The 27,880-nt window shown below is 38.3% G+C and overlaps 2 protein-coding genes across 4 annotated transcripts in view; both read left to right on the top strand.

Annotated features, from left to right (window-relative positions):
• Window positions 1–5,506, top strand: part of LOC144663380 (uncharacterized) — a 78,265-nt gene extending 72,759 nt beyond the window's left edge. The window contains exons 4-9 of one of the 2 annotated variants that reach the window (XM_078524303.1): window positions 636–776; window positions 1,111–1,433; window positions 2,106–2,584; window positions 2,630–3,356; window positions 4,327–4,594; window positions 5,027–5,506. In XM_078524303.1, coding sequence (XP_078380429.1) covers window positions 636–776; window positions 1,111–1,433; window positions 2,106–2,584; window positions 2,630–3,356; window positions 4,327–4,594; window positions 5,027–5,431 — 2,343 coding nt within the window. In that variant the 3' untranslated portion in view covers window positions 5,432–5,506. Of the gene's footprint in view, window positions 1–635; window positions 777–1,110; window positions 1,434–2,105; window positions 3,357–4,326; window positions 4,595–5,026 lie in introns of both variants that reach the window. The other variant, XM_078524304.1, reaches the window with a different exon arrangement.
• A 5,931-nt stretch (window positions 5,507–11,437) lies between these two features.
• Window positions 11,438–27,880, top strand: part of LOC144663379 (A disintegrin and metalloproteinase with thrombospondin motifs 16-like) — a 37,494-nt gene continuing 21,051 nt past the window's right edge. The window contains exons 1-7 of one of the 2 annotated variants that reach the window (XM_078524301.1): window positions 11,438–11,618; window positions 22,436–22,512; window positions 23,563–23,591; window positions 23,975–24,041; window positions 24,483–24,787; window positions 25,305–25,464; window positions 25,941–26,107. In XM_078524301.1, the coding sequence (XP_078380427.1) occupies window positions 22,446–22,512; window positions 23,563–23,591; window positions 23,975–24,041; window positions 24,483–24,787; window positions 25,305–25,464; window positions 25,941–26,107 (795 nt within the window). In that variant the 5' untranslated portion in view covers window positions 11,438–11,618; window positions 22,436–22,445. Of the gene's footprint in view, window positions 11,619–17,961; window positions 18,030–22,435; window positions 22,513–23,562; window positions 23,592–23,974; window positions 24,042–24,482; window positions 24,788–25,304; window positions 25,465–25,940; window positions 26,108–27,880 lie in introns of those variants that run through there. The other variant, XM_078524302.1, reaches the window with a different exon arrangement.

Below are 27,880 nucleotides of genomic sequence, written 5' to 3'. Positions count from 1 at the left end.
ATGCGTTTGGCTTAACTAGTTTTTCCCGAGACTGTAGCCCGGCTAGAATATGTCAATATTATTCAGGGCGGGAATCGAAAAATGTAAGGCAATGTAAAAGACTCTGAGTCTCTGAGTGCATGGTATTTTGTTCAAGAAGCTTAAAACTTTGTATAAGTTATTAAAATAAAAAAATCTAAATAAAGGTTGAAAAATGCCAGCGAAGTAATTATAAAGGGACACTTGCTATGTCAGGTTACGGCTATGAACGGATTGCGAATGACAAAATATGAAAAAATTGGCCATTTTTATCAAGATGCGCATTTTGTGATCTAGCTTATCTTAATGTCTAGTTTGCACAACATGTTGGACACGTTTGGCCACCTTGTTGCAACACCTGGCAACATGTTGGATGATGGTCAAATTTCTCTTGCAACGTTTTGGGATGTTGCACTGATGCTGTACTGGTTTGGCCACGTTTGCAGGGCACGCGCACCAATTTAAATTGCTTTTCAAAGCCCCATCTAACATGTTGCAACAAGGTGGCCAAACGTGTGCAAAATGTTGTACACAAGATGTTGCGATATGTTGGCCGGGCCTTGCATTTGTTGGCTACGTAGCTATATTGACACGCTTCATTCACCTCACATTTTCAGGATGGAGTTGTAATTGTTGACAGCCCTGGTGTTGGGGAGTCAGACATTATGGACGACATCGTGATAAATTATTTGCCGAATGCTTTTGCTTTCATTTACGTCATCAACAGTGCCAATGCGGGAGGCGTTCAAAAAGATCGAGTAAGTCAGTTCGTTCGCAATTGCATTTCCTTGCAAACAGATAGATTTTTCAGTGATATAATATATAGATAAAATATAAATAATAAGAACTGAAGAATTTAATATATAGATCTAGGCAAGCCTCCGTTGGGCAAAATAGGTACGCAGCACAACAAATTTGCTAAAGGCAGAACAATACAAATACAGTAAAATAGACGTGGGGAAAATCAACTCAGTACTGGGAAAGCATAAAAAGACTCAAATTCACTGCAAAAAAACAACAGCGGCAAAAGAAGATCAAATTAAGATAATTGAAAAACGTGGATTTATGATATATCTCCTTCAATTCTATTAGCTCGTGCGATTGCTACACAAGACAAGGCAACTGACCACTGAGCAGCAAATGGACTTCTCACCAAACTGCACCTTGTTCGTTTGCAATAAATGGGACAACATTCCACCCGCCGAGGCAAATGACGTCATTGCACATATCACAAACAAGCTGAGGCTTTGTTTGCCAGATTTGGACCCCGAAACTCAGATTATTCGCCTTTCAACTACAAAAGCACTGATGGCTCAGAAGTTTGGCATCATGAATGCAGAGTTTGCCTCACTCACAGAGAATATTAGCTGTTTAGTGACTAAAAGCATTAAAACGCGACTTGAACAAAATTGGAGGTAGGTAGAAGAATTGTTGAAAGAAGAATTAAAGCATTTCCGAATTTGTTTGCTTTATGATTAAAAGGCCAGCTAATTCATAGCTTAGGTATGGAAATGCATTTCATAAGATACGAAAATAATAGACATAGCTTTAAGAGAATAAATGTATCTTATAATATTAGACACTGTATATGTAGTATGGCTGTGTGCTTTTCGAGTCATGCTGGGAACTCAATAACGAAAAGAAATTCTGCAGTGTTAAATACTTCCGTTGTTAAGTGTCTAATGGGACATATATTATCCAACGTTCCTAACTTCCAAATGGCTTAGGAATAAAGTTTGCTTAGAACTATCGAGTTTTATACTGTCTCATTAAAATACACCTAATTGAAAAAACGTTTACCATGTGAAAAGCATAAACCATAAACGATACGACACAATGGCATTCTGGGCAGACAGCATTAATTGGTGTGCTTATAATATTTCTTGTATTGATAATCAAGATATTTTCTTTCTTTGAAATCCTTAATAGCACGATGTAAGCAACTTGTCTTATAATCATGTTTATTCTGTCACAGACGAGGATTTTTTGGGTCGCATTGTTCATTATTTATGCTTTACATGCCATTGGGTCAACAATTCTTCAATCAGGTGTATAAAGCCGCATAATTCTCCCTTTTGTTAATATAGTTGGCTGGATCAATTGCTCTATCGAATCATCTGGATAATGAAGTCGTTCATAGAAAATATCAATACTGACCACGTGGCTGCAACCCAACGATTAAACAAAGTGATAGAAAGGCTACAGAAACTACAAGCGGAACAGGAGTCATCAAAACAGAAACTAAAAAGGCATCTTGATAGGAAGATCTTTCAAGCTATTGAAGTTTTGGCCAGTTACTTGAAAAGTCCAGAGGTCATCGAAAGTTTCTGCAGATGGAACACAGATGAAATTCCAGATATCGAGGGATCATGGGAGGTTACTTGGTCGGCTATCAATAAGCTCGTCCAGAACAGATTGCAGACCGTGATTGAAGAATGGGAGGAAGAGCATGAGCACTTTGCAGAGGCACGCAAATCAGTGGTCACCGTTTTCCTCAAGACATACAATTACCTTGAGAAAGAGCTTCACAACTTGGAAGTTAACGTCTTGCAAACACAGAATAAATGTACAACCGGAAAGAGAAAAACAGCAGAAAAACAGGTTGAAACAGCAGAAAAACAGGTTGAAACTGTAGAAAAACAGGTTTTCAACAATATCGACAATTCGTCTGGAATGGAAATTGAGGAAAAAATTCTCATTGGCATCGCAGCACCCTTCCTTGTTCCAGTCGCACTCGTAGGAGCTGCGCTGGCAGTGCCAGTAACATTGCTTATTCTTCCAGCTGTGGGAATCATGTCCATTGTTGACTGTGTCCAAGAAGGCAGGGAGAAAAGTGCATATAATAAAGATCGTCCTGCGTATGTACGAAACATATCTCAGAGATACCTCGGGAGAGTAGCAACTGTCGGAGCACTTCAGCCACTCGTCAAAGACCAGCTGACACAAGCATTGACCTGCCTTGATGAATTGCAAGCAAAAGTCCCCATGCTTATTGAGGCTGACGTGCAACTCTGTCAGCATCTAATAGATGAATCACAAAGCAAGAAGGAAACAGAATCTCTGTACAAGCCCCGTAAAGAGAAATGTGAGCGGCTCCGCGGAGAACTCAGTTTGTTTGGCGCTCTGGAAATTTGCAGCATGCACATCGCTTGGGATGACCTTGAATGGGATGTCAGTGACGACGCCTACCGGAAACATTCCTTGCCGCCTGGCATCTATCGCGGGAGAATCTCTAAGGGAAGATATGCGTCAAGTCGGCAAGTCACATTGAAAGTTTACAGGGAGCTACTTAACAGCAGCAATGTCACCAAGTATTTAGCGCATGAAACAACCATGAGGTAATAACAGACTTCCATGTAATGCTAGATCAGTATAATTTTTGTTTTCGAGATATTTAATGTAATTTTGTGCACAATACGAAAGGATTATTTGATCGCAAATGCCTAAACCTGTCGTGGCAACAACAGATTTTCCTGCAAGGCCAGTTCGCTTTAAGAAATTTGATGGAGATAACTTGCATTCCTCTAATGTTTTTAAAATCAAAACATGAGTATTCACCACTACTGATAGCAACTGGCCAATGATATATACTGCCTTCTAGTGATGAATAAGAAGTTTAGTGAACAGATCAGTACAGTATTCATCAACATATCCATCTGTGAATCAATCTATCCATTTATACATCCATCCATTTTTCCGTCTATCGATCTATCAAAAAACTCATATCATTCATCAATCTTTTCATCAATCTATTCATTAACCTATCGAAAAATCAAATCATCAATTTAACCATCAATCAAGTCTATCAATTTGGCCAGCTATTCATCCATCAAACCATTCATGAACAACAGTCAATCCAACAATCTATTTACTATCTATCTATCAATTTATCCAGCAATTTATCCATCCATCTTATCTGTATACCTGTATGTATAGGGGAAGCAGGGATGGCGCAGTGGCGAGAGCGCTCGCTTCCCACCAATGTATCCCGGGTTCGATTCCCGGACCCGGCGTCATATGTGGGTTGAGTTTGTTGCTGGTTCTCGTCCTTGCTCTGAGGATTTTTCTTCGGGTTCTCTGGTTTTCCTCCCTCCTCAAAAACCAACGCGACTAAATTCCAATTCGATCAGAACAGTGGACGAAGAGCCACTCTGTAGAAGTGCCACTGCAAATTCCCATTTATTATCATTTATTTTATTATTATTAATTATTCAGTCAGTGACACTGTAACAAATTTATTTCTTATTTCACTCGTCATCTACATGTTTTGTTCACTTTTGCTGAAAAGGAAAGTTGTTTGTTTTACAGGAGACTTCGCCATCCTCACATTGTTGAATTTTACGGCGCTGCATTCAGAAAGGTTCCGAGGGGGGTTGAAGTAACGTTTGTAATGGAGTTATCTGGAAAAACTCTCAAGTACTACCTTATTGATCAGCCTAGAAACTGCCCTTCCGTGAATCCTCGTTCCACGTTGGGTGTCATTCAATGGACAGAGCAAATTATCGACGCACTGATGGTGATCCACAGTATGTTCGAGGGATGTGTCCATGGTGATCTGCGACTAGAAAACGTCTTGGTAGGTATTTTTTATATTTTGATGCGAAGCATAAGCTGCTTTATAGTGTCAAAGATGAGTAAACTTTGGATAACTAATATGTCACATTGAAATGCAACTAAGCTGTCTAAACTAAACTGCAGTTCATCAAATTATATCTTCTTTTTATATCTTCTTATACTCTGTCGGCCTCCTTACATGTAGTCTATACTCTAGCCTTGTTTGCTGTGGCATCAGGGCTTACATACAGAAGCCCAGCAACTGTAAACAAATGGTAGGTAGGACTCAAACAACGTTGCTAACCGTCTTAATAAAGGATGTTGATAAGTGAATAAGCACTGGAAAGTCAATTTATCATGCATCAATTAAAAACATAAAATGATCCCAATATAATTTCGCGGCAATTCAAGTAAATATTTAGGCTTTGTCATTTGTTAAATTCTTCATCTACAGCTGGACAGTTGTAACCTTGGAAATGTCAAACTAAGCAACATCTGCCTGACCAGACAATTGACCATCGAGCATGGATCGAAATGCGACGAGTTTCTCCACCTACCGCCAGAGGCCATTCGTAACAGAGCATACAACACTTCTTCAGAGATTTATTGCCTTGGAATCATACTGTGGGAGATGTGGTACGGAAAGGAAGCCTTCCTCGAAATGAAGGGTCAGGACTTGGAAGTGTTTCTGGTAAACGTAGAAGAAGGCCACCGTCCCGAACTTACAGGTCTGGCTACTCAGACGTCAGTGTGGTGGTGTGATCTCATAAAAGGGTGCTGGGAAAAGAATGCTACAGAAAGAATAACTCTGACAGATTGTAAGTCGACTATCACGGCAATTTTGGCTAATCAAAAGTGAAACTAGCCTAGGTTTCGACGCTTAGTTAAGACATTCGATCCAATATGTCAGATCAGACACGTTTTGTGAAAAGCTAAAAGGAAAGACGTTATATTGTTATCATGCAAAATAACCTTTTATACCTGTAATATACCTTTTTTCCTTGCAATATTCCAGTTTTGAAGAGTGTCTTCAACATTGCACATGGTCGTGTTTCGGTTTCGTGTTTTCTTGAATGAAAAATAGTATAAAAGGCTTTATTAAAAAGAAAGCCTTTTTTTCTTTTCAGTGCCACTGATTGAACAGAGTTATGCTGTATGGCATTCGGCGATGTCATGAAATTTCGCGCCAAAAATAGAGGAAATAGAACACGTGGGTTCTTGTATCTGCATGTGACAAGTGACCCCCTAATATTTTTGTTAAATTACTTTTCTTTAAACCTCCAGTAAGCCATAGTATCCAATGTTCCTTAGTGAACATAGCTCAACAACAACAACAACCTTTATAATTTGTACTCTTGCCTTATACAAAGATAATTAACAAAAGAACGTAACGAAATAGATAAGTGATGATGATCGAATAGATCGAAAACGTTTAGCATCAATTTTAACAGCTTTTACCTTAAGTCTTATTTTTAATCTTTTATCGGCGAAATGTATATATAGAAATAGATAAGAGTACTGGCTGCCTGGAATAACCATCAAGCGGCTAGCAAAGCCAGGCAGCCAGCTGACATCAGCACTAAATGAACATATATTACAGGTCGGCAAGATAGCACAAATTCAAAAGTAAAAGAAAGATAGAGAAATAGTGGTTGAAACGAGAGAAAAAGTAACTCCAGGTGCCATATAAATAGTCTGAGCATATCATTACTTTGCCGTATATATATTCCCAGTTAGCCGTTGTATGTTATAGATCTTTTTATCTATAGCCAGTGTTAAGAAGGTTTTGATAGCTTTTAGCGGTTTTCGCTTTGATTCGCATTTTTGCGTTTAGTTTCGGCGTGTCAGTTTAAATAATATTTTTTGGCTTCTGGAATAATTTGACCTTACTTATTAAGGTCTTAGTAGGTATAACGGCTACTTCCTACGAGTGAGTTTGTTTATAAGTAGACTTATAATATTCGCTTTGTTTATTTCTTTGACTTCATTGCCAGACAAGTGCTTTATTAACATTTTGCTGTTATCTTCAATAATTATTGGAGTGGCGTTTGCATACACTGTTATAACATTTTAAAAGCCAACAGCAGCTTATTAGTATACTTTATTATTACACGCAAGCGAGCGCGGTGTTTGAAAATTCTGCTCCAAAATTCCACCATCAAGAAGCAAACCAAGTGCAGAGTATTTTTTTCTTCTTGTCCAATGCAATCAAGTACTTTTGCCCTGGGCAATAACTAAAATCAAGAAAAAAAAAGTCCCCTCTGTCTTAGCCATTTAGAACTTAGTTATTTTACCTGCCATGTTGTAAGCCGAAAACAATTTGTGTTTATCCCGTGAATATTACACGAGGACTCGTGCTAGAAATAATGGTAGGTTCCTTTTCATTTCCTAAGTTTTGTATTTATAACTGAACTTATTAGAATGGTGGTGTAATTCAATTACCGGTGTACCTTGGTAGAAGGTATTAGCTTTCGGAATGTTTACCTTGCTTATTCAAATTTACAGAATCATCGCGTTTTACTGCACTCAAGTTAATTCAGTAGGATTAATTGCAAGCTGTTAAGTGTTAATGCATCGTGGTTCACCCAACTCACGTTCGCTCAATAGGTTTGCTAACTCGAAGCGTTCATAGGAGTAAACGTAAGCTGACAGGAGTATTTTAGTTAATTAATGTTAAGTAACTTAATTTGTTGTACGTGCGTTCTGGGCATTTTCCGGCGGCAATAACCGCTCGTAAGCATTTTGGCGTTGTTTTCTAGCTGTACTGTTTTGATAGTTCTTTTTTTAATTAAGAGCAGTTTTAGAAGTAGCTTTCCCCGCTACGATAAGTTGTTGAGTCTAGTAAAAAATTTTAATTAGGATTCGCTTGTCTGCAAACGATTCTTTTCTCTATGATAATTGTTTGTTTTTTTTTTCGCATCTTTAGGATTGTACACTTTTTACGTTCTGTTGACAACAGAACGCACGTAACAAATCGTGTAAGCAACCACACTTGTAAAATCTTTCTGATTACAAATTAAGTTTGATTAAACTGCTGTTGGAACCAAGCTGAGTTGTTGCTGTTGCTGCTTGTCCAGTTCGTGGTTAGATTCCGGTGCCCAAGAGTGTAACGGCTCTACCTAACAAGCGATAGCCCCGGCATTCAGGCGGCGCACTTCGAAAAAAAATGGCCACACTTTCACAAATCGTAAAACGTATGAAGCTAAGTGTCCCCGGGCAATTGTCGTCGCAGTGGTCTCGTTTTCACACGTTTACAGTTCGCCCGTTGCTGCACGCTTAGGGAAGAAGATTCTACCGTTACATAGTTCATTGGTTCAAAGAGACACTACTGTTAGTATTGCCACTTAGAAATTGTACTAGACGCACTGAAAACTCTCTGAATTACTAGATATATTCTTTAATAAAGCGTTTTTGTGTGTATAGATGCATGTATGCATGGATAAAGGATGGTCCTTAAGGGGGATATAAATTCGTTTCCTCACGGCCCAAATGTTTCCCAGATCCCATTTCCAAGCCTATTTTTGCCAAAATCCCCCCTCGCCCCCCTCCGCCTCGCACGCCTATGTTTCCATGCTGCACTGAAACACGGACTTTTATATTCTGCGGTGTAGCAAAGCATATTTTGCTACTCAGAGACAAAAATTGACCCCGGAAACAATGCTTCGCGTATGGTAAAACTGGGAAACATCGACGCGTGCTACGAGTGTTACTGAAAACATGTTTCCTCGTTTTGCGAGGCCTCAAGCGACAAGCCGAAAACTCAAGCCAAACTAAACCCAGTTTTCATCCCAGTCTCATTTCCATATTTTGTTTGTGATCAGCCAGTCCCCGTGACCCAAGTTTCATTTTCTTAGTGAAAAGTCGGTAAACCCAGTTTTCATTTTACACGTTCAGGCCCCTCATTCAGGAGCCCAGTGAAAAACGTTAAGCTGATCCCTAAGGCAAGGAGAGGAGACTGAGACAAAAAGTAAAAATAGCAAAACGTTCTACTATTGTTTTTATTTTATTTTGTCTCAATCTCTTTTCCTTGCCGCGGGGATCAGCTTATTTAGTTACTTATCCAGGTCGACGGAAGATCCGACACTTTTCACTGGTTCGTCGTTCTGGTCCTGCCTATATAAGAAATTTGAACGCCATAATTAAGCCTCTGAAACAACTACAGGCTGTCATTCGAATAAAGACTTCTGTGGTCTGACTCGAAGATATAAAATTATATAAAAAAAAAAAAAAAAAAATAAACCGAAAAATATATAATTTCCTAAATAAGTAAGTGACATCCTCCCATAAGCCACTACGTAGGCCTGAGTTTTCGGTTGATCGCTTAAGGCCTCGCAAAACGAGGAAACATGTTTTTGTCTCTAAGTAGCAAAATATGCTTTTGCTACACCACAGAATACGAATGTCCGTGTATCCGCGTGCATGGGACCATAGCAAACGAGGAAACAATTATAACATGTTTCCTCGTTTTGCCCGGCCTTTACGGTTGGTTCGACTGTACTTCAATGGGCCGTTTAGTAAGCCGTGAACTAGCTTCTCTTAATATTATCTTCCCTCAGAGAATTAAATTTAAAAAAAAACAATGTTCAGTTGGCGCCATGTGACTCACTTTTATCCTGAAGGTCTTCAGCACTTCACGCTAATCCTCATAATCGGCTCACTTACTCTTAATCGGCTAATATGGTTTTTATGGTTTCTAATAAATTGTTTTTTTCAGAACGGTTCAAAAACTACAAAAAAGTGGTCAACATACGCGAAGCACTAAAACATTAGTTCTGCAGGTTAGCAGTTCCTCTATTTTTTGCGCTTAAATTATTCGTTCTTGAATAATAATAGTCCATTTCGAGTTGCGGTGTCATAACGAATCTTGGTGCGAAATTATTCGCATAAAAATTAACCTGCGATCATGCCCTCGCTCCCTACTCATTTCCCTTTGAAAAAAAGACGACACAAAAAAAAGACGACACCTGAACGCAGGTTAAATGTGTTTCACCTACACATTCATTCTCATGCAAATCAAACGCATTTTCATATGAAAAGTTTTGAACGAGGAGTCGCTTTGAAAAAAAGGCAAAACATAACTCGGTAATGGCCTATTTGTCGATATTTCAGTGGCGAGCAAATTCTGGGGAGAGAAAGAAACTGGGTACACATAAAGGTAAATTAATTAGATTAAAACATAAGTACATATAGCCTACCCCTTACCAATTGGCACCCGGAATAAATCAGAATGATTTTTCCAAGATGGCGCTCACTAAATTACTCAAGAGGGGCGACTCGATGATCAAACGTAACGACGATCTCAGCACAGAAAAATAGAAGTCTGTATTTGGCAGGCTATACCTTGATTTAATTTTGTTTATATCAAAGTGACTTCGCGCTGACTGGCACCCGGCAGAACCACTGTAATAAAAACGGCAACCGGGATATTGTTGTAACGACGCATTTTGAGTAGATTTTTATGGCTTTATTTTCGCTGATCTCTCTCCTCCCCGTCGGCCTCTTTCGTGTTTTTCTCCTTCCCCCACTGAAAGGAGCCTCTGCGGAGGAGAGAGTTTGCTGATAAACACGTGTTTCGGCAGGTGTTCGATGACTGACGTAAAGGCGTGCTGAGATCATATCGCCTTCACAACAAAGTAACACATGGTACCAGTTTTAGTCTTCTTTGCAGGTGGGGAGGGAGCGTTGCGTGACCGGCTCAAACAACGGCTGCGAAAGAGACTAGGCAATAGTTTAGCAGTGTCATGTTCTTGTCTCCTTGACTGAATGAAATCAGGGTACCTCTCCTTACTACTTGGGAACGAAGCCCAGATAAATTTACCCCGTTCATTTCATGTCAAAGTATCCGTTTACAAAACCAACAATGTTCAGCGAGCTTGTCCGCAGAAGGTTCCAGATTAAGACACATGCCTTAAAATAATCTTCATTAAACTCACGGAAGTGCATAAAAACCTGAAATGTCGGGTGAGTAGAAATCGAGACTGCGAGAAGGCGTCAAAGAAAAAATCGAGACGCGACGATTTGGCTAAAATTTTGCGAGACACGCAGTTTCAGTTGAAGGACCATTCGACACCCCTGTGAGTGGGTTTAAATCGCTTAAACGTGTGTTAATAAGTTGAACGTGTTTTCTCTATTTCCAAATTACGCCCGCACGTTAGCTAGGCTTGGATAAATTCTTCTAGCAGGATCTCGAACAAAATACACAAATGTATGCTATTTTTGGCAGTTTGCATATTGTGTAGAATACTGTGAGCAGAATATCTTAAAACGTCCGACAAGGCAATTATATATAAGAATAATATGTCATATGCATGTATATGAATAAAATACCAAATAATAACAGTAATAACAAACACGATGTGGTGTCTATAATAGAGAGAAAGAGAAAAGCTAATTTTAAATCCACACGTGACAAAAGAAATAGAAAAATAACCCAAGCAAAGCGGCTTCGCTCTCACCAAAATTCGGTTTACGCAGAGTGAATAAAGTAAACATTTTACAGAGCAGAATAGCTTTGCCCGAGCAGAATTTTGAACAGAATAATAAACTTTTCTAAGCAGAATTCACTCGAAGGGAGAGTAAGAGCGAGCGCGCACTTTAATAAAGGAGCATTGCCACGATATTTTAAGTAATTTTTCTGATTACATCCAAATTGAAGAAAAAAACTTCGAAATAATATTTTTGTAATGTAGAAAAAAAAACAGAGGAGCAGTGAAAAATGCGAAAATAACCAAGGATGGTTTCGACTGGCGAAAACTAAGACAGATTACCACCAAGATGTGTTGTCCGTGACTAGCTCCTTTAAAAATAACGCGTCACGGAAATGCACGCCCATGCGGGTTCATATGATGATGTTCGTGACATGTGATACCAGACCATTACGCTTGATAGGTTTTGCGTTAATGTTTTATTGAGCAAGTTGAATTAAATTCGCACTTGCGGCAGCAAGACATACACTCGCCAGAATTTAAGTTTATGGAGATTAACAGTCTTGGAAAACGCAGTTAAACGAACTGGGATTCATAGAATTCACTCAGAACTGACACAAGGTACCCATTTTCAGTTGCATTTTAATCTGCTTTCGATGTGGTTTATTTGACACGCAAACATTCACTCATATAAAAGTGTTTAACGTCATGCTTAACCTTACTATCAAAGGCAATCAGAATTGTTCCTACAGCATGATTAAAAGTCTCATTGTAGAATTTTGCATCACTCTTTCTTCATACTCCTATTTTACGTTCGATAAATTTCGATATTGCGGTGTTGCTTATCCATCCGCTGACATTTGTTACCCCGATCGGCCAATCTATATTTGTAGGTCAAGTTGTCAAAAGGTTGCAAAACTCATCAAAATCCCTTCAGTAACGAAAGCCACCTCTTTATTTCGCCAAGGTAACGAAAAATATTTCGAGTAACCATGGTTGATACAGTCAGTCTTTCATAAACGCAACGTGCGTGTAACTTTATAGTTTCTATTACAATGTAAAATCTGTTAAATTTTAACTCATATTCGTGTATGATGTTGCATGTCGTTGTTTTGATGATTTTCTATGTTACTTGTCGGTTTCCAAACCTTATGAAATTTATTTTTTTGACTATAAGAGACTGCGGTATATTTCGAAGTAGGTACAATTGAGATTCGACCGATTGTAAAGAAATTTGCATATAATGTCTGACCAGAATTTTTATTATTAAATAATATCTCAGGTGGCATTAATTCTGGAAAAGAAAGTGAAAGACAGTGTCATCTTAAGACGAAATTATAGAAGAAATAGAAACAATTACACAAGATATTGCATGGCAAACAGCGAATGTTAGTGTAGTTAGCTGTCATACTCGAAGAAAGCCGTCATTTTGTTTACAAACAATAAAAAAACGAAAAAGCAAAAAATAAATGAATGAAATATATAATGTAAAATGTGTTTTCAAAACGCCCTCTTTAAGCAGCTGGTTAATCCTTTAGTAGAGTGAGTTATTTTTAATATTTTGATATTCGATTGCACAACGTGGATCATGATGAGTTCGGCAAACGGCCATTGAAAGCGATCAAGTTCAATTGAAAGTTCCTTCCATCACCTGCCGTGTCGACAGCTTAAAAGCCACTATTTATGCGAGCAAGCAGCCTGTACAAGTTGCGTGCCTACTTTGTTCTGGTTCTCGTTCACGTATAAAACAAGGTTGGTTAAATAACATTTGGTAGATCCTTGCAGAGTTTACTGATTATTAAATGTAGGTAGGTGAGCAGAAATTGAAAATTACTTTCAGCAACTAAACCCCGCAGGCTACACAATATGTAAATTTTATTGGTCAGTAATAGACTTACAGCGTTAAAATATTTTCTTTAATCAATTTTTCTCTGAAATTTCTCTTTTCTGATAAATTCCTTTGAGAGAATGAGGGGTTGCAGGCCCTCAGCTGTTATTCTATCATTCAGAATACAAGAAAACCATTAGTTTTAATACTTTCTATTCACCGCGGTCGGCTCTTAAGCAATTTAGGCGGATTTAATGTTTTACTCAACTCAACAAAGCTTAAGACTAAACAAACTTGCGATGTTGTGTCTAAATACTTGTTCAGTACTGACAGTACTAAGAAGATTGTGGAAACTTGTGACAGCAATTGACTGTTTTTAGTTATTCATTTCTACCGTGTACCATACTCTGAAAACACTCAATATAATCTTGGCATGGCGCAACTTTACATTTGCTAAATTGCCCTTGAGCGCTAATTAACGAAAAGGCAGTAACCCGTTAAAGTACATCGTGGAGTTTCAAATGAAGTGATTGAATAGTTTCTTCCCTTTCAATTTTTTCAGACAATTACCGGCATTTTTGCTAACTTAAAAATTCTCATAGAAACAGTTACATAGGAACAGAACCTTTTCTTATCCGCAAAGCAGACACGTTCATCATCATTCCATAAGAAACCCCCGTATGCAACTATGGGAACAAACTGGGTTTGTTTACACTAGTTGCGTACGCCTGCTTGTTTCACGTAGTCAAATACGCTCAGTGACATTTGGTTGTTATTTCTGATGACTGTTCAGACTGATTCCCTGAAATTAAAAAGGTACCTTATTTGCTTATTAGAACATCAAAGTAAAAAGTAAAAAGTTCTTTGCAACTTAAACTCCAGCCTGAAATGTCAAACTTTTCCTTGTCCCTCAACGATTGACATTTTAGGTTAATTTAACTCTTTATTTATAGTTTAATTGGTAAGGGTAACAGTGTTGAAATATCGCCTAGGTTTTCCCTTTCTGAAATGTATTCTTGTTGGACAGCTTCCTTAAAAGACGAAGGGCTAACTTGTTGTTTATCTTGCTTATTCAAACTTATGTGCAGAACAACATATTTTAACCACGCTTTTTATGCACACCCGGCCCTTTAGCCCTTTCTTGATAAATGGCGCGTGACAAAGTAAAGAGTCTTCTGAGTTTTAGCAGAACTTAACTCATGTGGACGTTAACATACCGATTGACTGATCCAGATAATTCATTAAGTCCGAAGTGTCATAAAAGAAGTACATTTAATTTTGGAATTTCGCAATCCTTTGTTTCCCAAATTGCTCCTGGGCGTTAATCAGCAAAGTGTTTACATAAAGCTTTTAAGACGGAATCCACTAGGAAGTCGAGTAATATTTATTAAAGTTGGACAAAAATCAATTTCCAGAATAATTTAAATCCTATTGCGTTATTTCCTACCCTTAATAAAAGGTAAAGATGTAAGTAATTATCCGTGATAACACCAACAACAATTTCTTATTAGAGTCTGAGAAAATGAATTTCAAAGTTCACAAGGTATGGGCAAAATCTCACGTGTAGCCATTTTGTAAATTCGTCTTAAGCGATTCAGTGGAATTCAGTGGAACTTCAAAATGTGTTTTCGATGTGTGGTGTTGTTAGAAAAGATTTCTTTTGATAAGATATTTGAAGCAGTAACAAAAAAGTTTGCAATAAGGTGGAAATAATTCTGGTACAACAATTTCTTATCAGAGTCTGAGAAAATGATATTTAAAGTTCACAAGCTATGGGCAAAAGCTTACATCTTTTAAGAGATTCAGTGGAATTCAGCGGAACTTCAAAATGTGTTTTCGATGTGTGGTGTTGTTAGAAAAGATTTCTTTCGATAAGATATTTGAAGCAGTAACACAAAAGCTTGCAATCAGGTGTAAATAGTTTTGGTACATAATTTTGTCCAACAACTACTCGAAGTCCTGGCGGATTTCCTCTTAATGCGTTTGACCGGGTCATGAGAAAAGTTTGTTTCCTTTTCATGTTTCACACAGTTACGAGAATTAATTACTTACATGAAAGGTAGCCGGCGCTCTGTAAAGACCCGGCGGTCGAGCATTCCGGGCTTACAAATTTATTCGCGCAAATATGATTTTTATTCCCCGTTTCGATATTCCATCCAGAAAGATCCTAAAAAAGTTCATACTTCGAACCGTAATTTGATTCAAAACTGAAAGCTGATTGGTATATTTTTGGCTTCACACAACAGCCTTGTGACGATTTCAAAAGTATCCATAATTTGCAAAAAGAAATGAAATCTCGCTGAACGTAGTATTTTCTTGTTTCTCGTCGCCACTATCTTTTTTATTTTACGAGAAACATTTATCCAAGCCAAACGAAAGCACGTGAAAAAAAAATTGCGCTACATAGAAAAGCGAACCTTTCGTGACATCTGCCATTAAGACCTTGCATTACGCTTTATGGGTTTGCGTCATTGTTTTGAGTAATTTGAGCATAAGTTACATTACAACAAGACAAAGCCTTAGCAGGGTTTCAGTTATAAATGGAGATATTAACAGTCTTCGTAAACGCTGCTCACGGAACTGGGATTAACTTTAAACTGGTGCGAGGTAATGTTTTTATTCTACTTTCGTTGTGCTTTAATTGTTGACACACAATATTCAATGTTGCGGAAGTGTTCAAAATCAATCTTTATATTTCTACCTAAGCTGCTTCCAATAGCGTGATGTAATGACTCATTGCAGATTTTCAATGCTTTTATTGATATTCTCTTTTTCTGATGTCTGAGGATTAATTTTTTTTTATCCGTTCACATACACCGGTAACTCCTCGATCACCCGATCTATATTTCCTGGTTCAAAATTGCCAACCGACGTCGTTCTTGAAGTAGATTTTCGGCCAATAGGTTGTAAAACTCACCAAAACTCCTTTGATAACAAAGGCCATTGCTTTATTTCACACCTTTGCCAAGGTAACTAGAAATACTTTGAGTAACCATAGTCAATACTGTCAATCTCAAAACAACGCAACGTGCATTCAGCTCAGGTTATATCATAATATAAAACTGTTACATTTTAAATTAGTATACGTGTATGAGGTACATGCATGGCGTTGTTTTGATGGCCTTCTACGTTACTTGTCGGTTTTCCATACCTTATGAAATTTATTTTATTGACTATGAGAGACTGCGGTACATTGCGAAGTAGGTATACTTAAGATTCGACCGATTGTAAAGAAATTTACATATATATTGTCTGACCAGAATTATTAAATAATATCCCAGCTGATATTAAGTCTGGCAAGAAAAGTGAAAGGTAATATCATGCTTCAACAAAATTATAGGAGAAGATGAAACAACAGAAGGAATTGCATGTCAAGGAACATCTTGGTGTAATTGTACCATTAGGGAGAGCTTTTAGTGCAATGAAAAATCGTCAAGTCAAAATTCGAACAAATGGAATATGATAATAAAGTATTATTTCGTTTGTCTCACGACGTAGTTACGTGTGATGGAGATATGTAACATTAACATTAAATGGAATATGTAATCCCATTCTGAATCGGTAACATTTTTATGAACAGCAGCTTAGCCTTTTCTCCTGAAAGAATTTATCAGGAAAGAGAAATTTTAGGGAATAAAGGATAAAGTTACTAATTTTACATGTCGAGTTGCCTGCGGGTTTGAGTTGCAGAGTAGTTTCTTGTCAACATTCATTGATCATTATGCAAAAGGGCGTTTTGAAAACATTGTAGGCAAAATGGCGCCAGAGAACAATTGGTTCTGGATGTTGTGAACTTGTTACAAAACAAGTTCGTGTTTTGTTAGACAATGGTGTAAGATGGAAGCCGTGCTAGTGGACGGGAAGAACAGAGACCCTGGGAACGAGGTTGCAATTCGCGCATCAAAAAGTTATTTTTTGACAAGCAACCGCTACAAAAGGGACAGATCTTTGAAAAATTGCCTGAATTTAAAAAAATAGAATAAATTATGCTTTAGTAATGCCAAAACAAAGCGTTAGTGTTTGTGCAAATTAAAACTTTGTTGGACACACAAAAATCTTCCCCCCCCCCCCCCCCCCCCTCCCGTTGGAATTAAAACTATGGGTTAAAATGCCGTAACAACTTTAATGTGCAGTGAATGTGTCAACTACTTTTGTCAAAACATTGTAGCACCTTCCAGACGTTTAGTTAAGTGGAGCTCTTCCCGCCGCTTCTCAACTAACCGAACGCCTGGAACAGGCTACGTCGAGACCGAAGCCGTCTTAGGCACTATATTGAGGCTATCAGTTATCTTTTCTGCGCATAATTGGTATAAAGTGTTTTTAAGGGAGATTTTTGAAAGGTCAAGCAGATGTTCGAAGCAGAAAGCCACGTGCCTTTTAGTTTTGTTATAAACTATAATTCTAATTTAAAATCGCCCATATTTATTCTGCCTTTGGGCCTCCAACTAGAATTAAATAACTGAAAATCCTTGTAGTCATGTGTAGTGTAATGTCGCATCGGATTGGTCGCGACATAATAACCATTTAGTACAAATATGAATTACCCAATTTTCTCAAGATGTTTTGAGTAGCCAAAGATAATACCATGAATCTTTAACCACGTACGTCGAGTGTAAATTTCATATTACTAAGCTTGCGGATAAAGTTTTTATAGTATGTTTAAAATCTTTAAACGATTGAGGTTTTGGTAAACTTGTTTTAAGTACCAGTCGGTTTTGTTATCGGTTTAAAATTTATTTTGTAACAGTTTGGAGTGTGTTTATTACTATTTTATTTCTGCCTCATCTAGATTTTTGCAGTAAAATTAACATATTCAGTCTTTCATTAATTTTAATTTCTTTTTATAAGAATATTGTCGACTTTAGGCTGGCTGACATAATGAGAGAAGCAATATTCAAACACTTAAAAATCAAAATGATTTTTGCAAGAAATTGTCCCATTAAACGGGTGGATTGAAGGTATCAAGATGTATCAGGATCGAAAGTCTTGAAAGCATTCATTGTTTTAAATTCAAAAGCAGCTAATTTTGTTTAAAAAACAAAAACATTTCTGCAGACAAAATAGACCGCAGAATTGGTTCTGTGTATTATCTTCTCTGTTAATTTGAAAATACCATTTCTGGTAGTTGCCGATTCAGGTCCGTTCAGTTATTCATCGGGCGACAGTTCTTGTTTCGCGTATGTATGCATACCGCTGTACTAAAGGTAAGTAGTTTTCAATAATTATCTTTCACTAAATTTTCAGTTATCGCAAACGTTGAGTATTACCAATAGGCGGTATTTTAATACTACACTTAACTCTGTCAATGGACTAAAATTTCAACTTTGGCTAATCTGCTTCGTTGTTAAGAAAGAGATATGATGTATAATTATTTTGAGGAAGAAGCCGTCTGAAAAACGTTGTATTTCGCACAGTTTCTTGTACGACTGCTGCGTCTGCCCTGCGTTTCACGCTTTACATGTAACGATAGGCTATGACTTCTTGAACGTGTATTTGCCTACGCTTGAGAGCACAGCAGATGTCCTTGCTAACACGAGCTAAAGCAATCAACTTTTGGCCTTTACAGGAAAAATATTTCGGTGGAGCCATTAGCTTGGCAACCGGCACTCGTTTCGTGTTGCCTTAGTTAGCGAAAACACATGAAACCTTTTTGGAATTCAGCAAAACCTTATTTATTCCCGTCGATACTCGACTAACTCACTCTTACAACTGCTAGGTAACCAGTGTAATCGACGAACAACAGTTTTCTTGTTACTAACATACTTTCATAAGAAAAGACAGGTGTTTAATGATTTCTGAATACAAAAAGAATTTACTTTGCATGACAGGAAGTTAGTTTTTCATGCGGAAGATTGATGGTGTTTCTAACACCTTATACTCTTATTGGTTGACATGTAGTTTAAACATCCGAATTAACTTTTGTCCATCTTTGGACGTTTACCTTGGTTCCTTTTACAATTTCAGCAAAAATTGAAAACGAATGAATAATTTTCTTTGAGATATAAAATCCATTATATTCGTGAATAGGTCGTCCAATTAGTCTGTTTGCTAACTACGGTAGAATTCTTTTCAAAGGCAAATTCGCATGGTAACATGACTTGTACTGTCAAATTGGTTTGTGGAAGTATTCCAGATATTCGAGCCTCTAGCACCGTGTTCTACCTGCACACGACTCGGAAATCACCGACTTGAGTCAATTCATGTGCAAAGTAACAGGTATTTTCTAATACTCTTTATAAATTCTGACGCTGACTTATTTGAGCGTAAACAACGCTCATAATGTACTCAAGACGTTTCGACCGAGAATCTTCGGTCTTCTTCGGTTGTTATCATGGCATAAAAAAAACGGCTTTTTAACGGTTTCACATTTGTACGCGCGCGCGAGTGACTAATACAAATACACGCAAACGCTGCGCGAGACTATGAACATTATGTAAGTGACTTATATACATCAGGGATGTCTATGTGTTCATTTCCCGCATTCTGGTCCCTCTGCGAATGCCACGCTTCTAGGAAAAGCCTATTGTGGTAATCGCCTGACTTGTCCACCACCGCTGCATGATTGATATTTTCTACTTCTGATTTATTATCTGAGTTCGTCTGCTAATATTTGGACATGGGTCTTTTCTTATCGTGACACAACAACAAAAAAACGTTTTCGCTGATGAACGCAAAGGAAACTGAATATATCGTTGCTTTTACATGTAAGTGTTTTCTAACATCAGTTGTAACATAGTAAAAGTTAATGTTTTCATGTGTTAGCCTAAATGTTAATTGTTTCATCGTGAATCCTGCCAGTAAAACAAAGTCCATCACGCGCATCTTTAAACAGAAAACTGAGAAACTATTATCGAATATATTCTTGTTTTTGAAGTTGAACGATCGTGTCATCACCAGAAACTGACTCTCTGATTAAGTCTACAGAGTTTGGCGATCTATCACAAATTCAAAGCGATGTCGATTAAGGAGGGAATTTGTTTTATACTCAATTTGAGTAGCAGAGTCCTTTCTTTTAGTCTCCTCCCTTGCGTCACGCAACGGTCGGTTCTCCCCAACCTCGTTCCCAGCGTCTCTCATCTTCCCGCCCCCAGGTTGGGTTCTCCCACTCCTGCTAGCAAGGAAGCGTTGCGTGACAATACAGTGACGCTTTTGGTGATGACAACACCGAGGAAGCAAACATATATTGGTTTAGCCGGAAACTAAGATCGCCGGTGGGATCCAATATTTCATCTGATATAAGTCTACCACTGAATTATCCGCGAATACATCACCAAACGATCGGTATCGGGTCTCTACTTTACGACAGTACGATGAAAAAGATCAAAACGAAAAGTTATTTTGACTTCTTTGGTAAGTGTCGACACGTGCTGAAAAGCTTCTCGCTTGTTCTTAAGTATGGGGGAATGCATCTATTTAAGCATAATAACGCTAGGCTTCTATTATTTTGTGTGACTGGGAATTAAAAACAAGCCATATTAAACTAAAGCTCAGTGATGAAGTTTGTGAAAATTATGAATCGCGGCTAGTGGTCTACTAACTATGGTCTGAAGCAGCATTTCGTCCTAGCCAAGGGACTAATCAAAGAAATTTCGACGCCGTTTTCTGCTTTAGCATGCTCGTTACACTTAGTGTTTGAGCATCGTGCTCATAGTACTGTTTTCAGGCAAAACTGATGACAGTAATCTGGACTTCTATCGCATAAGGATTTCGTGACTTGTTTGTTAGCAGTCAGTTTGGTTTAAGTAAATAGTCAAACGGTCTCAAAGGAATTCAGTAAGTTCAGAAATTAGCATAAAGTGTACATGATGATACAAAGGATACACACGATTACTCTTGTCTGGCTGATAATGACCCATTACCTGGCATAAAAAAGGCGGATACAAATATGGAAGTGGCATCACAATTTTCTGGCACGTCGCACTTCTTTTTCACCCTTCTTTCCGTTGCTGGTTCGCTTATATTGAGCCATACAGACGACCTTTTTCATTGGACGCATTTGTAATGTAGTACTGTAGTTTATGTGAAAGTTGGTACTGAAGATTGTAATCAAATTATCATCCCGCTACCGTTAAATTTAACTTTAGCGATTTTAGGTTATTTACCTTGCAGCGTTCTGCTTTAGTTCTAATTTCTTATACAAACTGTTATAATACGCTTGGGACTCTTCTATGCTATTTTAATCACTTATAGATTATTTTGCCTTTGTCAAAATGATTAACACCGGCTTAACACTTCATTAGAAATAGAATCAAAAGCAGGTATTTTTGTTGCAGGAGTTTTTCCGGAGTGTCACTAGATTTTAGCCATCGCTGCAGAGCAGTAGCCAGAAAAAATATGACTCAGGCAATGTCCATGGTTTAACTCTTTTCCTTGGTATTTTCTTTTTCCCATGGCCATCCCAAAATGTTTCGTTTCCCGTCGCCCGACCGACCCATTTTTTTTCGAAAAGGCCATCCCAATAAAATGTTTTCGTTTCCCATCGCCCGACCGACCCATTTTTTTCGAAAAGTAAAAAAAAAAAAAAATTCCAGATTGACTAGTAAAGAAGCAAGTTCTTCGATTTACAAGACACATCTTGTTTTATAACAAAAATTGGTGTGATGTGATGTCTTTGTCTTTAATAAACATCGATACTACGTTATTTAGAATAACGACAAAGACACGTTTTCGAGTTGACTTTGTAATCAGGCTTTCTTTAGCAGCCCGGCCTTTTCTGGACCCAGACCTCAAGTGTTTTTTCTTTTTTTTTTTTTTGCCTGACCGACCGCCCACCATCAAAGAGACGGGGCGATGGGAAACGAAAATTTTTGGGATGGCAAAGTAAAAAAAAAAAAACAGAAAGAAGTATTTAAATAAGGAAACATGGCTGATGTGATGTCATTGTCTTTAACTAACATCGATACTACGTTTTTAAAGGCTGTTTATACATTTGATAGTCTAATGTTAAGGAATAACGAACGAAAAGACACGTTTCGAGTTGACCTTGTATCCAGGCTTTCTTACTTAGCAACGCGGCCTTCTCGGGAACCAAGACTCCTTCAAGTGTTCATTCTTTTCTTTTTTTTTTTTTGCCCGACCGACCGACCCACCATCACAAGAGACGGAGCGATGGGAAACGAAACATTTTATTGGGATGGCCCATCCAAAAAAAAAAGCGAAAAAAATGACTGTGGCAAATGTCGCGGTTTGCCTCAAAGTGGCTTCTGCCCTGCGCTAGCCAATGTTGAATCTTTTTACTTGAGCGTAACAGTGGTCAAATGATTCGCACATTAACTCCCAAACGTGGTAAAGGATTGAGCCAGATTTTCAACTGAGAACTTGCCAATTTTCTGCCGTAGATGTTAAAAAATATTGTGCAAACGGAAATAGTTTAAAAAAATTTACAACCCATGAGGTGATAACTGTTCCAGTGTTTCCTTTGCTGATACAAGTACATAAATCTCTGAACAAATGTACATCGCATTTCAATATGAGGTCATCCGTTAAACCTTCATTTACACATTTAATGTTGTAGTAATTGTTGTTCGTTTTTGCTGACTGCTTGTTAAGATCTAAAGGTGCAAGGTTTGAGTTGATGTGAATCTTACCTACATTTTCTATCCTTTTTTAGAATTTACAGAATGCATCACTCACTGTGTGGTTGGTCCGTCTTCATTTTGCTAGCTCTTCTGAAATTCACATGTTCAGGTGAGTGGTAAGGACTGGGCACGTCTCTGGGTATTCTAACAGTTATTTTTATAGCATACATTACTTGTAAGGAAAATCGGACGATTTTAATTTTGGAAAAAAAGTGTCCGAAAATAAAACCGTCTAAAATTTTAAGCGTGCAGTGGGCAAACAAACCCGACGATACAAGGAAGGGTTTGAGATGGCAGAAGTTATAGAGACTTTGAGCTCCAAAGCTATTAGTTTTCTTTATGGAGCGATCTACAGTTGAGACAAAGCCTGAGATATCTAACGGCTTGATAGTATTTGTGTTATTTTCGCGACGAAATATCTGTAAAACCTTGAGGGTGCAGTTAAACTATCATGTTCACATAATGTGGTTGGGGTCTAATTCGTGCTCTGTAGGCAGCAAAGTGTTCGAAAATTAAACGTCCGAAATTTTTTGCGTATAATGTAGGTGTAATCTCTCTTTTTATAAGAACATCTAAAAATGCTCTTAAAATGTTTTTATTTAAATAAAATTTTCAAAAAAGTGTTCCTTCGTCATGTCCACATCACTTACATGTGACGGTGTGGGTAATCAAGGTATTTAGTACATATTTTTGTCGTTTACAACAAATAGAAAAAAAAAATAAGTTTATTCTTACCTAAGTTTCAGCCTCGTGTACGTTCTTAAATGCTCAAAAATATTTTTAAAAAAACGTTTCCTATAAAAGGAGTGTTTACAATTTTCCACATGCTTCAAAGGCAAAAACAAATACTGAGGATTGCAGGACGGGTGAACTAAAATAACTTTGCAACATTTTTAAGACGGAGCATTGCTCGTGACGAGTACTAACTACATGAGTATATATGCGACTGCCATGTTACGCAGTTTCTATGGCGACCAAATTAGCGCTTCGCTGGAAGTTCTATGCTAAATTTTACTTTACTTTAATAAAATTCCTGCTTTTTTATCTGCTTGCATTATATAAACAGCGACTAATAGATATATGTAGGGCTTTTCTCTGCATCCGTGCTTTATATAAAGTAGCTCTAGATGTGTATTAAGAGCTTTTATATTATTTCCAGATGCGGTAATAGTAAGGGAATCCAAAAAGGTAAGTCATGTTCTAAGGAATAAAGAAGTTTCTGTTGTTTAGAATATTCTGAAAACGAGATCTCAACAGGACGACCGGGGGGTTCAAACCATTTGAGCGGAAGTCATCTTCAGAGTCTCGACTCGGAAGATGACTTCTGCCTCTCACCCAGACGATCACACAGTTCTTACTGTTCTCAAAATATCTGTCATTAAGTTATGTGCAAAAAAAAACGTGTTGCGTGATGCGATAAACGTTACTAGTCCTATTGAGAGGAGGCTTTGTGTGACGGACCAAAGAACACCTCTACACCAAAGGCCTTACGTCACTGAGTGTTCAATCACAATTTATTTAACGAAAAGCGCTGATTGTCGTAGTTAATATACTTCTGTATTTCTCCATAGAATCTTCACCATCACATGACCAAGAGAGAAATAGAATATTATTTTGGTGTTAAGGATCATTCTGAAAGTAAGAGCAATATTATTTTCGTTGTAAATACTTCGGATATTAGAGTTATTTAAAATTCTGTCGCTGACTTTGATGAACGTAAAACATGCAACGCTCATACCTTCAGCAAAGTGTGCGTCAGAATTTTCCTGACTGCAATTTTAGTATTTTTCGTTTAATAACTTCGGATATTGCTGGGTAGCAGGTAACGTCACGGCGGCCATGCTTGTGGGCAAGAAAAAAGCGTTTCCCGCCGCTGGAAACTAAACTCTTTTATCATGTAAATTCCGCGAAAACATTTTTTTAAATGTTTTGTCCACCAATGGCCTTGTCACGTGGCTGCAAGCCAAGAATAAACGGTTCTACATACTGCTTGACATTCACTCATTTCAGCTCATGTTGGTAAATGGAATAACTGTAACTAAAAAAAAAAAAATTTTTTTTTTTTTTCTCTCTTTTAAGTTCCCGAATACGACGTTAGCACTCCACGCCAAACAGAAGCTAATGGAAGGACTGTGTCTCGCTTTCGCCGCAGACGGAGTGTTGATCATCCAGATGTTTTACATTATAACCTGCACGCGTTTGGCTCCAAACTTCAGCTGAGATTAAAGCGAAATCTGAAACTCATGGCGCCAAATATGGTCATTGAAAGACATCACAAAGGGGGGCTGGTAACGACTCAACCTGCGCCGAGAAACAAATACTACTTAGGAAAAGTGTCATCTGACGCAGACTCTTTGGTGGCTCTGAGAAGCGATAAGGGCCTGGTAAGAGCAATTTATTGTATAGTTTAGTAGTCATTATTTTAATTCTATCGTTATATAAATTGTCTACATTTTTTCGTGTCCCGTTTTCTTTTAAAACATGTTTGGGAGATGATTTAATTTTCCTGTAAATATTCTGCGGCATACCACTTCAGTGTTCATTTTTTGATGTTTCTAATCCACCATTGGAGGCACAGTGGCCCAATGGTTAGTGCGCTGGACTCCAGATCGAGCGGTCCGGGTTCGAGCCCTGGCCGGGGTCATGGCGTTGTGTTCTTGGGCAAGAAACTTTACTCTCACAGTGCCTCTCTCCACCCAGGTGTATAAATGGGTAACCAGCGAGTTGTCGGGGCAACCTGACAGGATGCTGTGGAGTAACCTACGATCGACTGACATCCCATCGAGGAGGGAGTAGCAATACTCCTAGTCTAGGAGTCTACACAGAAACCGGAGTATGGCCCCGAGAGCTATGGGCCAGTTGAGCTTAAAAGGCTTTACTTTTTTCACTTTTTTCCACCAGTCGGGTATGATCAGGACTTCAGATGACTTATTGTTCGTACAACCTCTACCTGCACACTTGGCTAAGCGCGTGAGGAGAAGTGCTGACACTACACCGCATCTAGTCTACAGACTATCACCAGGAAAAACTGCTGCACCGGGCTGTCAAACGAAGACATCAGGTCTGCCTATTAGTTTTTGGAAATAAATATGCCCAGCCGCCCTTACAAAAACCGCGATAACGTGCAATGTGATAGCATTGAAGAGAAACTTCTTTGTGACTAAGATTCATAACATTCCAGATTATTTTTTTCTTTTAGTTTTAAGTGTCTGTGAGTGGTCAATTTTAACGCATGTATTGTACTGACGGGCTCCTGCCCCGTGTGCTTGCCTTGAGATTCTTTCCCTTACTCGAGGCTAAGAAATAAGACAAACATCTCATTGACCTCGTTTTCTCCGTCCGCTTTGAAAGATACGAATCCGCGTTTTTCTTGTCGATCTTTGGCCCGGGAATTCCACGCTTGGACCATCTATCTATCTATTTCTTAGTTTGTATCTTACAGTGCGGAACTTTAACTCCAGTTTCTTGAAAACAAGATTTGTTAATATGGAAATTGTATTTTATGGTTAATTCTCATTTGCATGTGTTCTTTTTCAGGTGACGATCGCTCAAAGAGATCTACACATGAAAGGAAAATTCGCGATACAACCAAGGACACTGATGTATATAAATATCTCGAAGGAGCGTTAATTGTACCTAAAAGCTACGAAGAAAAATATGGGAAAGATAAATTTGCCACTGTGCTTCTCGTTATTGCAAACCTGGTACGTATACGCATGTGCGTTACTACACACACTCATAAAAATCCGAAAAAGAGCTTGTCAGAACTGGAAAGTTTGTTTCACTTAAGTATTAAGAGCGCAGATAAGGGTGCAATTGCACCTTGACTTTCTACATCTACATTTTAATACGTCGGTAAAAAAGTCCATACGGATATCACACCAATGTCTAAAAATAAGTAAAATACAATATGTACATATATAATATCTGAAAAATTCTAAATGTAAAAAATTCTAAAAATTCTAAAAAATTCTAAAAATTCTAAAAAAAAAATTAAAAAAAAATCTAAAAATTCTAAAATTCTATGGGTAAACAACTAAATTAATAAAAATGCTCGCGCAGTCCAGACTGGAAACATGCAAGAGAGTCGGACTCAACAATCGCCGCAGGGAGTGCATTCCACTCCCTTATGGTCCTCGGAAAATACGAGTAAAAATACGCGTTTTTCGTCGCTCTATATTGCGTATATTTGAAATTATGGCTGCCGCGAGTTCTGGATTCATTATGTCTACTAAGATAGGAGTCAACATTTATATCTACAAGGTCGTGACTCATTTTATATAGTAATGTAAGTCGGAAAGATTTTCTCCGTTGTTCCAATGTTTGCCAGCCCAACTCCTGGATCATATCAGTTACACTGGCGGTTGGGTGGTAGTCGTTTGTGCAAAACCGCGCCGCTTTCCTCTGTACTCTTTCGAGGGAGTTTATGTCCTTTTGGAGATAAGGATCCCAGGCTGCGCAAGCGTATTCGAGCTTTGGGCGAACAATAGCTGTGTATGCAGTTTCTTTCACATTCTTGGGGCAATTCCAGAGGTTTCTTTTAATCATTCCCAGAACCTTGCTTGCTTTGCCAGAGATGGATGAGACGTGATTTGACCATTTCAAGTTGTCGTTCAGGATTACTCCTAGATAAGAAATAGAGTCAACTTGTTCCAACTCGGTTCCACAGAAGACATACTTTCTCTGTGGGGGAACTTTCTTAGTAGAGAGACAGATGGTCTTGCACTTAGCAGGATTAAATGACATCTGCCACTTGCTTTGCCACACTTCCAGTTTCCTTAGGTCCTCCTGGAGTTGATCGCCGTTCTCCACGCTTGAAACAATACCGTATAGGAGTGCATCATCCGCAAAAAGCCTGATTGAGGATTTCAGGTTATCAGGCAGGTCATTGACGTACAATAGGAAAAGCAAAGGTCCTAATACGGTTCCTTGGGGCACGCCAGAGGTTACTTGAGCGGGATTTGAGCGCTTGCCCTCGCACACCACAGACTGAGAGCGGTTTGTCAAGAACGATTCCATCCAGCTTAACAAAGGTCCGCGGATACCATTGTAGTGTAGTTTGTAAATTAGGCGTTTGTGAGGAACCTTATCGAAGGCCTTACTGAACTCCAAAACAGCAGCATTAACAGAGTTATTTTCTTGGATGGTTTTGGCCATATCGTGAATGGTCAAGATCAGCTGGGTTACAGTGGATCGTTTTGCTCTGAATCCATGTTGCACGTCTGTTAAGATCGCGTGCTGTTCTAAGTGCTTCATTATGTGACTGTGGATAATATGCTCAAGAACCTTTGATGAAATGCAGGTTAATGAGATCGGTCTATAATTAGCAGGGTCCGATTTTTCTCCATTCTTGAACACACCACATACGTTGGCGTGTTTCCATTTGGATGGTACATGGCCGGCATCAATGGAGGTTTGGTAAATTGCTGCTAGTATAGGACCAATTTCCACGGCATAATCCTTCAGGAACCACGGGG

The sequence above is a fragment of the Oculina patagonica genome, chromosome 8 (assembly GCF_052425735.1).
Source record: "Oculina patagonica isolate OP01 chromosome 8, crgOcupat, whole genome shotgun sequence".
Lineage (NCBI taxonomy): Eukaryota > Metazoa > Cnidaria > Anthozoa > Scleractinia > Oculinidae > Oculina > Oculina patagonica.
Note: the sequence above shows the minus strand (reverse complement) of the source record. Positions and strands in the feature narration are given on the sequence as shown.